General features: G+C 42.3%; 1 protein-coding gene across 1 annotated transcript in view; it reads right to left on the bottom strand.

Moving 5' to 3' along the window:
- The window catches only part of St3gal6 (ST3 beta-galactoside alpha-2,3-sialyltransferase 6), a 57,510-nt gene that overhangs the window by 25,304 nt on the left and 18,802 nt on the right, over nt 1-13,404 (bottom strand). The window contains 1 exon segment of the mRNA XM_042055904.1: nt 96-277. Within this exon segment, the coding sequence (XP_041911838.1) occupies nt 96-184 (89 nt within the window). The 5' untranslated portion in view covers nt 185-277.

The following is a 13,404-nucleotide window of genomic DNA, read 5'->3' as shown; positions in this document are numbered from 1 at the left end:
ATACAATACAAAACAACACAATACTCTGGAAGATTCTTTAGATAAATAAGGGAAAGACAGTTTGAAAGTCATGTTAGGTAATAAAACAAACTTACCAATAGCCATTTGTTCCCCACAGGATACAGTGTAGCACATAATAGAGGAAGACGCAACTCAAGAATAGGGCCACTAGGTACCCTTTCATGGCTGGCCTGTCTGAAACAGGATCCAAAGGCAGAGGGGATGATTATGGAGATGGTTTTCAGGACGGTTCGAATACTTGAATTAATAAATAAATCTATAAAGAGAGAGGAGAAAATGATGAAAATGGTCACTGCGGGAGCTCACTGACTCTGGACTGATAGCTGGGGAGCCTGCATAGGACCGACTGGGCCTCTGGGAGTGATGACAGTTCTGTGACCTGGGCAGTCTGTGGACCCATTGGCAGTGGGACCAGGATTTATCCCTATCCCTAGTGTATGAACTGGCTTTTTGGAGCCCATTACCTATGGAGGGCTACCTTTCTTAGCCTCAATATGTGGGGGGTGGGGGGGGGGGAACAATGACTTGGTGTTCTGCCTTAACTTGATGTGCCATTCTTTGTTGACTCCCCATGGGAGGCCTTACCCTTTCTGAGGAGTGGATGGGGAGTTGAGGGTGGGAAGGTGGCAGAGGAGTAGGAGGAGGGGAGGGGGAAACTGTGTTTGAAAAAAAAAACTTAAATAAAATTTTTTTTTTTTTTTTTTTGGTTTTTCGAGACAGGGTTTCTCTGCAGCTTTTTTAGAGCCTGTCCTGGAACTAGCTCTTGTAGACCAGGCTGGCCTTGAACTCACAGAGATCCGCCTGCCTCTGCCTCCCGAGTGCTGGGATTAAAGGCGTGCGCGAATTTTTTAAAAAAGAAAGAAAACGCCCCCTGAATGTACAGACAGAACACTTCGGTTTAGTCTTAGCGATTGATCAACATATGAAGCAGGTTTCCAACAACCAGCAGCTCTGTGGTGCCGAAGCTAGAGGCTCCCCTGAAACTTCCTCAGATTAGGTAAAAACTTCTTCAAGAGGAGAATTTATATATCTCTACACCCAAAACCTTTCTTCAAAAACAATGAAGAATATTTTTTGAGCCTTTCCAATAAAAAGTGAGTATGTGCTTCAAGATGTGAATAACCATTTGACCCCTTCGTGGCCTGAAGTGACTTCAAATACGATGTGTCATAGTTTCAATGCCCTTTTCCTCATTTCAAATAATAGGGGGAAACTATTAAAACATTTCGACTTTCAGACATTCGTATTTGACTCTTTAACATCACAGCACAGCTATCCTCAGCTTTGTTTTGCATTAACATGTTACTCCTTGTACCTTTGTAGGCAGAGAAAATAAAGACGACAATCTTCTCTAGATTGTAACACACACATACCACACAATACTTTATGGAATATAAAATATAACCAGTGGCTCTCAACCTGTGGGAGGTCATATATCAGATACCCACACATCTGATATTTATATGACAATTCAGTTATGAAGTAGCAACAAAATAATTTTATGATGAGGGTCACCACAACACGAGCAAGGAATTACATTAAAGGTCACATCACCAGGAAGTCTGAAAACCACTGGAAACACTGTTTTTTGTTTTGGTTTCTTGAAACTTGGTTTCTCTGTGTAACAGTCCCCCGGTTGCCCTGGAACTCACTTTGTAGACCAGGCTGACCTCAAATTCACAGAGATCCACCTCCCTCTGCCTCCCAAGTGCTGAGATTAAAGGTATGAGCCATACCACTACCAGGCTTCAAATGGAAACATTTGAAGTGTGTTTGCTTGGTATTCCTGCCCTTTGCTTCAAAACCAGACATGAAAAACTCCTATTTTACTATAAAATTAAATGCAGAAGTCATACTCAATATGTAGTTCTAAAATACATCCTTTTATTCAGTGCATTGACTTTAAACAGGTACATTATCTCTCTGCTTCCTTTACTGAGGTCCCAGATGATCTAAACGACTGGACATCCCATTCCTTTCTTTCTTATCCATATCTAGTGACCTGAATCCAGGGACCTGCTGAGTATACAAAGTGAGAGCCAGCTGGAATCATGTCCAGTTCCTTCTAAAGGGAAAATGGGTTGAAGTGAAAATCCGTTTTGTTTTTAAATTGTGTGCATTAGTGTGTACACATACAGTTCATACACATGTATGTGTGCAAGCATGTGGAGACCAGAGGACAACCTCTGTTTCGTTTGTTTGTTTGTTTGATACAGATGGAGAGACAGTCCCAGGGACCTGGAGGGACCGCTGCCTCCCCAGCGCTAGGATTATATATGTCTGCTCTCATGCTCAGCTTGTTTACATGCTCAGCTGAGGGTGGAATTCATGTCCTCGTGCTTGTATAGCGAGCGCTCTATCAGCTGAGCCATCCTCTTATCCCCTAGCTGGAAATCTTAGGCCACGTTTTGCCTTTGTAACTGGAGCACACTAAACAAAACTCAAGCATTTTGTTTGTTTTACTTGCTTTTCTAACAGGGAGTCATCTTAAGAATCACAGCTGCCCTGGGTTTCTCAGAGCTGAGACTCCCTGGTGTGAATGTTAATGTAGGAGATCTGCTAAGCAGCGCTAACCTGTAATGTCTACCTGTAATGACTACCTGACCGGGCTTGGTCACTTCTGATTATCAGCTGCTGCTCTGGCAGCCACCACTCCCAAGCACCATCATAATAAATTCGTTTCAAATGATGGCAGAAAGCAAATAAACAAGGGAGTTAGGTGAGTGAACTTTAGTCCACACATACATGTAATTGAGTTTGTGTAATTCCTGGGAAATCCCATTATCACAACCCAACTCTACCTGAGGCGTGGGGACCTTGGTCAGTCGGTTTGCTTGTAGCATGAGTGGCCACAGTCTATAAGCAAGAGCACACCCTCATTCTCAGCAGGTTGTCATAGGGTTGTGGGAAGCAAGAGACTGCAGCCCAATGTTATAACCAAATAAATACCTGCTCAAAATAAGGATTTAAACTTCTACTCAGAATAATATACTTCATATAAATATTTAATAAAGATATAACGTCCTAGTTTGTCAGCAAAATTTAAAAAATATACTTCCACATAAGGGCCTAGAAATGTTAGTAGTTAGCATTCAATTTGCTTATCTATCCCTTAAGACATACTCTTGAGGGGTTAATTTTATGAAGCCTGGCATTATGGGTAAGTGACAATCTTGTTATCATCTTGTTTCTCACTCACTAATAGGTGGTTCAACTGAAAACAAAGGAGTATGAGAAAACATTTTGTTTTCCAAAAAGTAAAATAAACCTGCTTTTCAAGAGGCGTTATACACAGCACCCGAAAAGGAAAAAAAAAAAAAAAAAAAAACCTGAGGCAGCCTAGGCACTTTCTGGAATTTCATCGCCAGCTTACAGCTTTGATATTCAAGGTGCAAAAGGGCCAACCAGGATATCCTGGTGATAAACATGTATGGCCCCTCTGTCTGTTCACAGAAAAAGCTTTCACAAATAGCTTTAATTGTAATCCCATAAATGGAACGACTATGTTGCGCTAAGCAAGAGTATTCAAAGGAAAACCGCTCAGGATTCTTACAGACAATGTATGGCTTTGAAAAGCCGTAAGAGTCTAGAATGCAGCTTCGACAAACAAGCCAGCACATTTTAAGATTCTGACATGAAACATGAAGGGTGGCCAATTTTGGAGCGCTGGTGCCCTTCAAGCCAGGGTTGTCACAAAGTAACCACTGCTTTAACATGAGGGCGGGAGGGGGGTGGGGAGTGAGGGAGGTGGCTATGAGGAAGTCATAACTCACACCCAGAGGGCAGAAGTGGATCTTTTCTCAGTGCGTCAGTTTGGATGTGGAAAAGGTCACTCTGTAAATTGTGCGGCATGCAAGCATGAGGACCCGAGCTCAGACCTCCAAAAAAGCTCCGTGTGGGTGAGTTTTCTGTAACCCTGGCACTGCGCAGAGTTAGTGGGGAACACAGATCCCTGGAGCTCAGTGACCAGCCAGAAGGGCCAAACAGATGAACTTCAGTTTCAGTGAAAGGTCTGGTTTCAAAAAGATAAGGAGAAGGGTGATTGAGAAAGATGACCTCTGACCTACATACACACAATGTTAAGTACATGTCACACACACACACACACACACTTTTTTTTAAGACAACATTTTTCTCTTCACTTCAATAGCAATGTACTGTTTGTATTGAGCTGCTAAGATCACCAATAGCCTGTAAAGCTAACATTTCCTCTAAGGGTCACAATAAGCTTGCTAAGTGGATGTGTGGGTATGATCCTCCAGACAAGCGAGGGAAAAAAAGGATGTCTCCCATCACACAATTTAAGAGAACCAGAAAGAGAGTCTGGTCTGTCCCTTAGAGAGCTATTCCTGGATCATCCCGTCATCTCAAGAGCAAAGGCAAGAGGGGAACCCAAAAGAGAACTGTATTCTACAACTTCCTCCAGGTGTCTTGTTTAGGAAGTACAAATAACAGTGAAGGTCAGCACCAGCCAGGGTGAGGTGGGAGCCACCGCAACAAGTTAACACCCCTGAACACAAGGTTCTTATTGCATACAGAAGTTTGAGAAGCACTGCTCTGGGACTCCCTATAGAATCACAATGTAGAAAAAGAAAATTTGGGGTTTGTTGAGCTTATAACAGATGGTACAGTAAATGTCCCCAATAGGACCACAGGTGACCTGAAGCATGCACTACCTTTCTTATCTTTCTTCTACAAAGGGGATGTCATGCAGAAGTTGCAGAGAAGATGGTTGTTGAATGTAGTTACAGATATCAGAGCTCAACGGTCCAACTAATTATTCATTCTAAATGCCTAGTGTGTGGCGCATGGCCAAGGACTAATGATGACATGAATTCATTGAAAAAAAAAAAGCAAGCATCCGGGGAAGGGTTCTGGTGAATCATCACTCGCCGCCCTAACAACCGCGAGGAAGTGGACCGCCTACAGTTTCTATTTTAGAGCTGAGGAACCTGAAGGGTTGAGAGAAGTTTCACACCTGGCACGTGACAGAATCATGTGACTCAAGCAGTAGCTATTAGTTAGACCAGAGTCCCTGTACACACACACTGTATCTCCCAGGGACCCCTTTCACAGATGAGCAGGTCCAAACTCTTGATACCAGATTAAACATTACAGAATGTTTCTCTGTCAGTTCCACCCATTTTTTTTTTAGCAGAAATGATTCAATGCCAGTTAATAAAATGGAAGTTTACAGTTTCTGACACAAATTCTGCTGAAATAAAACCCTACTTGTCTCCACCCTTCTCCTTCCAACCTGCCCCTCCTTACTATTCTAGTATTATTTGCAGAAACAAACAAACCCTATAAAACAGCACTAGAAAAAATGACCATATTTTTCTTTAGGGGCCCCCTAACGTTTTCTCTAGCCCCAGGGAACTTGCTAAACAGCCAAAAAAGAAGAAAGCATGCTCAACAACAATAGTGAAAGCAGACCAAGCACAAAAACCCTGCTGGTCTCAAAAAAATCAATCTCATTCAACAGCAGATCAGAAACAGCCCTGGTGTTGGCTTTTTCTACCCGAAGTGTTTGCAGATCCCTGCTGTCTGGTTTCTATGGCCCTGTTTCCTCTTGGCCTTTCTCCAGGGCCTTTTGAATGTCCATCTGTACACTAAGCCACCCCAAGTTCTGGTGCCAATCTTGGTTCAAGAAAAGGGAGCCTGCAGAGCCCAGCGCTAGAAGCTCAATGGTTTGATCGGATTCCTGTAGACAGCATTCATTTGCCAAAGCTAGTTCCATTGGAAGGTTCCAATATCAGATCACACTTTCCAAATATCTGCGTTCATTTATTCCTACTCGCTCACTTTCCCTTCCCTCCAGCAGCTTGGCAGCCAAATTTAATTTGTTTGTTTGTTTGTTTACTTACTAATTTACTTATTTAAATTACCCGGGTCCTAAACCATGTCCCCATGTTCTCTGTGGCTTACTTTTATTTATTTATTAAAAATTTCCACCTCCTCCCCTCCTCCCATTTCCCTCCCACTCTCCCCACTCCCCCTCCCCTCCTCTCCAGTCCTAAGAGCAGTCAGGGTTTCCTGCCCTGTGGGAAGTCCAAGGTCCTCCCCCCTCCATCCAGGCCTAGGAAGGTGAGCATCCAAACAGACTAGGCTCTCTCTGTGGCTTCCTTGTGCTTCCTGCTTGGCCAGTGAGACATGACTTAATTGCTCACATTAGGCCAGCTCCTATACCCAGTGTGCTGTTGCTAAACCCTAGTGAATTACCTATCTGTGCAAATTAGAAAGAAACAGACAATGAGCTCCACTCAACGGTGTGAGCACCCGGTATCTATGATTCAGCCCAGCTAGACTTTGGCTGTGACTTTCCTTAGCCACCCTTGTCCAAGGCTCACCCCTACATCCTGACCCCAGTGGCCCTGCAGACACCTGTGTCCGTTCTGCCCTTCTGCGGGCCTTCCTCCACTCCTGCCCGTCCTCAGCTCATATTGACACACGGTCAAGACTGTCTGGAATGAGGCCAACAGATCTCACATCCTGCCTTTCTTTCTCTTTCTCCTTACTACTCAGTTTGTGACTATTCTCTGCAATTACATACCCATGTGAAGAAACCGCCAAGCTTGAGCCAATGTTAATTTCTAATGTTTAGATCCAGCCCTAAGCCTAAGCCTCATAGGACCAGCCATCTCTGCTTAGCCCAAGTCTTACTGGAAATGCTGGACCCCACACTGACAGATGGAAAAGCCTCAGTCCTAGGCTCACAACCTCCTTCTGATGTATAGTCCTTATCAATTTCCTTGGTGCCCCCAATGTGCAGAGAAGACCCTCTTTTATACTAAGACCATTTATTCTCTGTAGGCCATGACCATGCAAGTAATAGCAGAGTTCATTATGCACATAGTAAATGCAAAGCATAGTATTAAGCCCCTTTGTACATAATAACTAAGTCAAGAGGCTTAAAATACTCAGTAAAAATGCTTAATTCTTAGACCAGTGGTCAGAATTCAAACTGACAACTATGTGATTTCATAGCCCACAATTTTAAACTGTATATTAAGTAAAACTATAATAACTGTATTTTTGACTGTAACACTATGAACTTAATTATATACTTTAAAATTAAAACAGAGACTGAGGTGTAGCTCAGTGATAGAGCATGTGTTTAGCATGTTTGAGGCCTAGGTTCAATTTCCAATATTAAGCAAATAGAAAATAATGTTATGATGCACATTAAATAAGAGTTTATTAAAATGCAGTGACTTACAAACACCTTAATCTATCGCACATAAAGACGGTTTAAAGTATTGATGAAATTTTCTCCTAGAAACGTCTCAAAATTTTCAATAGGCAATAATTAAAGAAAATGGGCAACTATTATGCCAAAAGAAACTATTACTTTAAATCTGAAGTTATTAGCTACTACCATATGATTAAAAATATCAAAATGAGGAAAACACCTACAAATAAACCAACAGGAAATTATAACTTGGTTTTTATCCCCTCCCAAATTTTTTTTTTGAGAAGTCTCAACGAATTTTCCTCAACTATATAAATTCTAGCCACTTTCAAAAGCCATAGCTGTTTTCTTCTTCCTGGCAGAAAAGCAGCATCATGTATAATGAGCTCCTTTGTCTCCCATCTATCGTTGTTTGGATAATGCGCTAATGTTCAGCCACACACACCACTCTCTTTCAGTCTGTGCAGAAAGCCAGTGCTCTGCTAGAAAGATTTCATCCTGAGCACATGCAGACAGCCTTTTTCATATACTTGAACGTAAGCTGCCATTGCCAAAGCAGATGACCAAATCCCCACATTCCCCCAGCCTCACCCACAGAGGACATGTTCATGGTACACATGAAAAAGAGAGAAATGACTTTCAGCATAATTTTTATTTTTAATAGCACAGCAGGCACAAAAACCACTCAGCTATCAGCAACTGTATTGGATGCTAAAATATCGAATGCTAAAAATAAATGAACTAAAGTTCCTATTCTTGGAACCTCTCTCTTGATACTCTTTGATACTCTGCTCCAGTGCACATACACAAGGAAGTTTTATACTCCCTCTTGTACTCCTGTTTTCTCTCAGGGATGCACCTCTATCGATCTGCCTGTCTGCCTGTCTACCTATTTATGTATTATGTATTTCATCTCAGGAACCTCTCTCTCTCTCTCTCTCTCTCTCTCTCTCTCTCTCTCTCTCTCTCTCTCTCTCCCTCCCTCCCTCCCCCCTCTTGATAGGGTTTCTCTGTGCTGTCCTAGAACTCACTCTGCAGACCAGGCTGCCCTCAAACTCAGAGATCTGCGTCCTGAGTGCTGGGATTAAAGATATGTGCCACCACTGCCTGGTCATCCACCTGTTTTAGAGATGAATTCATTTTTTTTCTTTTTGAGACAGAGTTTCATGTAGCCCAGGCTGGCCTCCAACTCACCACTGTAGCAGAAGTTAAACTTGAATTCCCGATTCTATTGTGTCTACCAGGCACGTTCTGGGATTACTGGCATGAGTCATCATTTAGCAATAGCCTGACCTAATTTCCTATTTTAATATACTACTGGGAAGATTTCAGCTGCAAAATGTATTTGATAATATAAATGACTGTGCTTAATTTTAAAAATTAGCCTTATTCTAACAGAAATTCTATAGAGTAATTTCATCAGTTCAGTTGTACAATCTGATGAGGTTTGGAGAATGCAGACAGTCCTGTAACAACCATCAGTGTGAGGATATCAAACACTTTCATCAAGTCCCAATTCCCTTCCTTGCAGTCAGCTCTCTGCCCCTCCTTCCTGGTTCCTGGCAACCTGATGACATCACTTTAGTTACACTGCGTCTATAACTTCATAGAAACACAGTCACCCAGGGTGTATCTTACTTATGCTAATATGATATATTAAGGGCACATTCATCGTTGCTGCTTGTACCCAGAGCTTGTGTTGCTGGGTACATGCCACTGTGGCTATGTACACAGGAATTGATTTATCATCTCCCTGGAAAGAAGACTTTGATTTCTTCGTAGGTTTTTGTTTTCTATAAACTTACAGTGAACATTCAAATAAAACTTTTTGGGTAGAAATATGTTTTTATGGACAGTATAGTACTAATTAGTTTTTGTCAATTTGACACAGACTAGGTCCCCCTTAGTGTGAAGTACTGGGGGCCTTGAGTGCCAGCCTCAGTACTCCCTCAGGGCTCAGAATTGGATGTCTATGGCAGGCAAGAATCTGAGAGGGAAAAAAACCTAACTCAAGCACATTATCTCTGCATCTTCTTTATTTTTCATGCAAGGGGAAAAATGAAGTAGAGGAGGTGTGGAGGAGAAAGAATAAGGCCTGATCTCCACAAGGTTTCTAGTTCTTACAAGCATAGTTGGAAATTTCCACAGATAAGGACAATAATAATATGCATATCAAAGTCACAAAAAGGTAGAACCTGATTAAGCAGCACTCCAAAAAAAGCCAGCATTCAAGGGAAACACCGAACTTTCCAAACCATTAAAGATGTTAAACATCCCTGAATCCTGAATTCACCCATTCTCCTTATCTAATCTCTTTTGTGATAACCAGCTTTGGGGGGGGGGGGGGGGAGGTGCCTAGATTTGTTTATTACCTAAGGTGGAGCATGCTGCCTTCCTGTTATGTGGTCTGTTAGGATGTAAATTTGTGGGATTGACTCTACATAAATTCGACTGTTAGAACAAAGAGTGAATGTCATTGCTCCAAAGCCTCGCGGTAAGGGGGCATGGAGCAAGGTCACTCCACTGCCTGTATAAAAGTCTCACTGCTGAGGTGATTTGGAAACAAATCCCATTTTGAAAGGAAGAATCATAGCTTCACAAGGTTTTTACAGATATGACCGTGACTTTTCCAAAAGAAGAGTGTTCCTGCAGCTCTGCAAAATGGGTGCCCCATAAGCTGTATGCTTGTGGGCCTGCCTTTATGAGCCTGTCAGCTGGACATTTACTGCATGGTCTTGTGGGCTCCAACAGACACAAACTAGGGTCACCTGTGAAGGAGCCTCAACCAAAGAACTACTTCTTCAGAAGGGCCTCTGGGCATTTGCTGGATTGGTGACTGATGAGAAAGGGCCCAGCTCACTACAGTTCTGGGTTGTAAGAGAGACCAAGATGAGCAAGCCATGTGTGCAGGACAGGTTTATGTCAGCATGGCACAAGCTAGAGTCATTCGGGAAGAGGAAACCTCACTTGGGAAAATGCCCCTACTGGGCTGTCCTGTGGGTGAGTCTGTACTCAATTATCTTGATTGATGATTGATTGTGGGAGGGCTTAACCCATTACAGGTGGTACCACCAAGTAGGCCTGGGTTGCAGAAAAATAAGCTCTCAAGGCTGAGCAAACTGTAGGGAGCAAGCCAATAAGTACTATTCCTCCATGGTCTCTTCAGTTCCTAAAACTATGGTTCCTGCCTTGATTTCCTTACTTGGCTTCCTTCGGTGACTGACTGAACCCATAAGCCAAATAAACCCTGTCCTCCACATGTTTGTTTTGGTCAGTATTTTATCACGGCAACTGAATTCACACTTAGACAATATAGTAAATATTTTTAACTTTATACAAAGACTTTAGGTTGCATTCTGATACCTATTTTTAAATGACACTTTTGCTTCAATTGATTAAAATGGAAAAAAAACACTACAACTGTTATGGTTACTGGTGCTATTGAATAACACAAAACCACTGAACAAAAGGAGCTCTAACTGCATTAAAGAAAATACATTGATTAGAAACATATAGTTATCCATAATGCATATGTGACCTCAGGATAAGGATATAGAGAACAGCAGTCCATGTGGTACAGAAATTAAGCTACACAAAGTCAAAAAAATCATTTTAGCCATCTGTTACTGGTTAAAAATAATATCTCATTTCCCTAGTACTCCAGTACGGTCCAGGAAGGCAAGGGAAATACACACTCTTGCCCTCTCTGGAGAGGAACTTTTACAGATGCCTGGTGATGCATGCTTCCAAAGCCCTGCTGGAAGTCACAGGACCCCACTGAGAGGGTCAGGCCCTCATGAAAACCAGGGGTTTTGAGGTTTTAGAAGTTCCTTCCAACTCCCATGCTTCAGCCTTTAGGCATCTTTCAAAATGGCAAATGAATAGACATTTCTTGGAAGAAACAAACCAAAGACCTTTGAGGATGGGGGGGTGGGGGGGTGTTAAAGAAGAGCTGGGCTCCAAGTCTGTGGTTTATCTGTGAACTCAGCAGACATGGTTGAGCCTGCAGAACTGCCACTTCAGTCCCCTACCTACTACCACTGTCCCATGGCACTACTCATGTTTGGGGGAGGAAATGTGGAGAACCACTCTTGAACCCAAGCTCAACCCAAGGACCCACATGATTAAAGAAGAGAACCAACCTCCATAAATTGTCTTGGTAATGTGCCTCCTTCCCTCCCCCCCTTACACACACACACACACACACACACACACACCCGCGCGCGCGCACACATACACACACATATCAAATAAATAAAAACAAATAGAAATAAGTGTAATGTAAAGGTCTTTTTTAAAGTGCCAAATGAATCACGGTTCAAATTCTGACAACATATTTCCAGTTACTGCAATTTACAATCTTAGAGCTAAGAAAGCATCAAAAGTTTAGGACACTTAAACAGAATGTGGCCCTAAGTACTAAACTACAGAAGAACAGCCAAGATTGTGAAAAAAGAAACCTAAAAACTCTTCAGAAGTGTTTAACCTTCAGTAACAGAATGAGTAAGCAAGTCAGTAAGGAATTAAATGGTACTACTGACGTCATTGGTCTTTCTTTTGTCCCATGCTTGCTGATCTCTATGGTTTTAAATATCTAGCCCACTTCCCTCTGGGTGGTGCCACAAGAGCCTGGGTAGTAGGTCATTTCTCTGCGTGCTTCTAGATCTCCACTTCCACCTCTGCCCATCCACACTCAAGCTCCCAGGCAGCTATCTTAATCTTGTTTCTCAAACCCTCCTTCTCATTCCCTCTCACTCAGCTACTGGGAATGATCTCTCATGTTCGCTTTAAGCCAGCCCACGTGTTAGAGCTGGTCTCCAGCTCTCCATGTGCAGTCGGTCCCCATCCTGCCATGAACCCACAGTGAGACGGCTTTCACTGGCTATCTACCACATGCCCATAAAACCGCTGGGCCCAGAATCTCGGACGTCTATATAATTTAGCCCTTCCATTTACTGCTCGTCATCTTTTTCATGCAATTTGCAGTTTGTAGGCAACAGCATAATTGGGTGTTCAGATGCCTGTCAGTTGAACACCTTAGATTCATTCTCCACAGTTCCTGACTACTCAAAAAACGCTGGAATCTGTTGAGCTGCTTTGTGTCTCTTTGTCCTCTATAAAATGGGGAATAATGACTTTACATAACAGAAGTGTTATAACTAATGCATGCAATTTAAGCAACTGGCAGGTTGTAAGAACTTTTTAAATCTTATTTTGATGTTTCTTTAGAATTAGTGAAACTGGCCATACACCAAGTCTTTACCCAAAACTATCTTGAAAACACAAAAGATAAGGATCTTACAGAACACATGACATAATGCTTATAATAGCCACAAAGATTCAGTTTCTGTTACCACAGTAACAATAATTATGTCTGTACACTAATTTTGGCATGTCTAAGTGTCTACTGACAGGAAGTCTTCCTTAATTACATACTTCAGAATGAAAAATTAAAAGCATCCCAAACAGAAGTGGGAATTCTTTGGCAAAATTCAAAATTAAATCCTGCTTCTGCCAGGGAAACAATACCTTCTTTATCATTTTTGTAATAGAAACTATTCAGCTGCTGAGTGATAATAAAAATCAAGCAAATCTTAATTTATAGTCAGCATTTCAAATCCTTTCCGTTTCTTCTAGAAGCAGGTATCCCACAGCTAGTTGTTCCTCATGCTCACTACACATAGCCAGTCTGGCTGACCCCGCTGCCTCCACTTCCCAATTGCTGGGATCACTGATGCTTATCACCCCTCCTTGCTTCACATTTGTCTAAAAATAATAAACAAAGTCAAAACCCTTACAAATAATCTAAGCTGTGAATAGGTTCATCTTATACTGAGATCTCTTATTGTGTTTGAGAAAGAGTTAGCTTTTGTGTTCTAGATGTGGAAGCAAATACTGCGACTCTACACGTTTAACAAGGTGAGGGTGAAGACTGGAAAGCCTATAAGCTCTAGGGCAGCAAATGGATACAGACGTAGTGTGCACACAGTAGTCTGCTTTTTACTGCTGTGACAAAACACTGGTCAAAAGCAACGTGGGGAGCATCACAGATGACAGTCCATCTGTAATGGGAAGTCAGGGAGGAACCTGGTGGGAGGAACTGAAGCAGAGGCCATGGAGGACTGTACAGCCCACAATGGGCCAGGCCTCCCACAAGTGGAGGCCTTTTCTCAGCTGAAGTTTCCTCCTCC

Source organism: Arvicola amphibius, chromosome 10, assembly GCF_903992535.2.
Source record: "Arvicola amphibius chromosome 10, mArvAmp1.2, whole genome shotgun sequence".
NCBI lineage: Eukaryota > Metazoa > Chordata > Mammalia > Rodentia > Cricetidae > Arvicola > Arvicola amphibius.
This window is presented reverse-complemented; position numbering and strand designations above follow the sequence as displayed.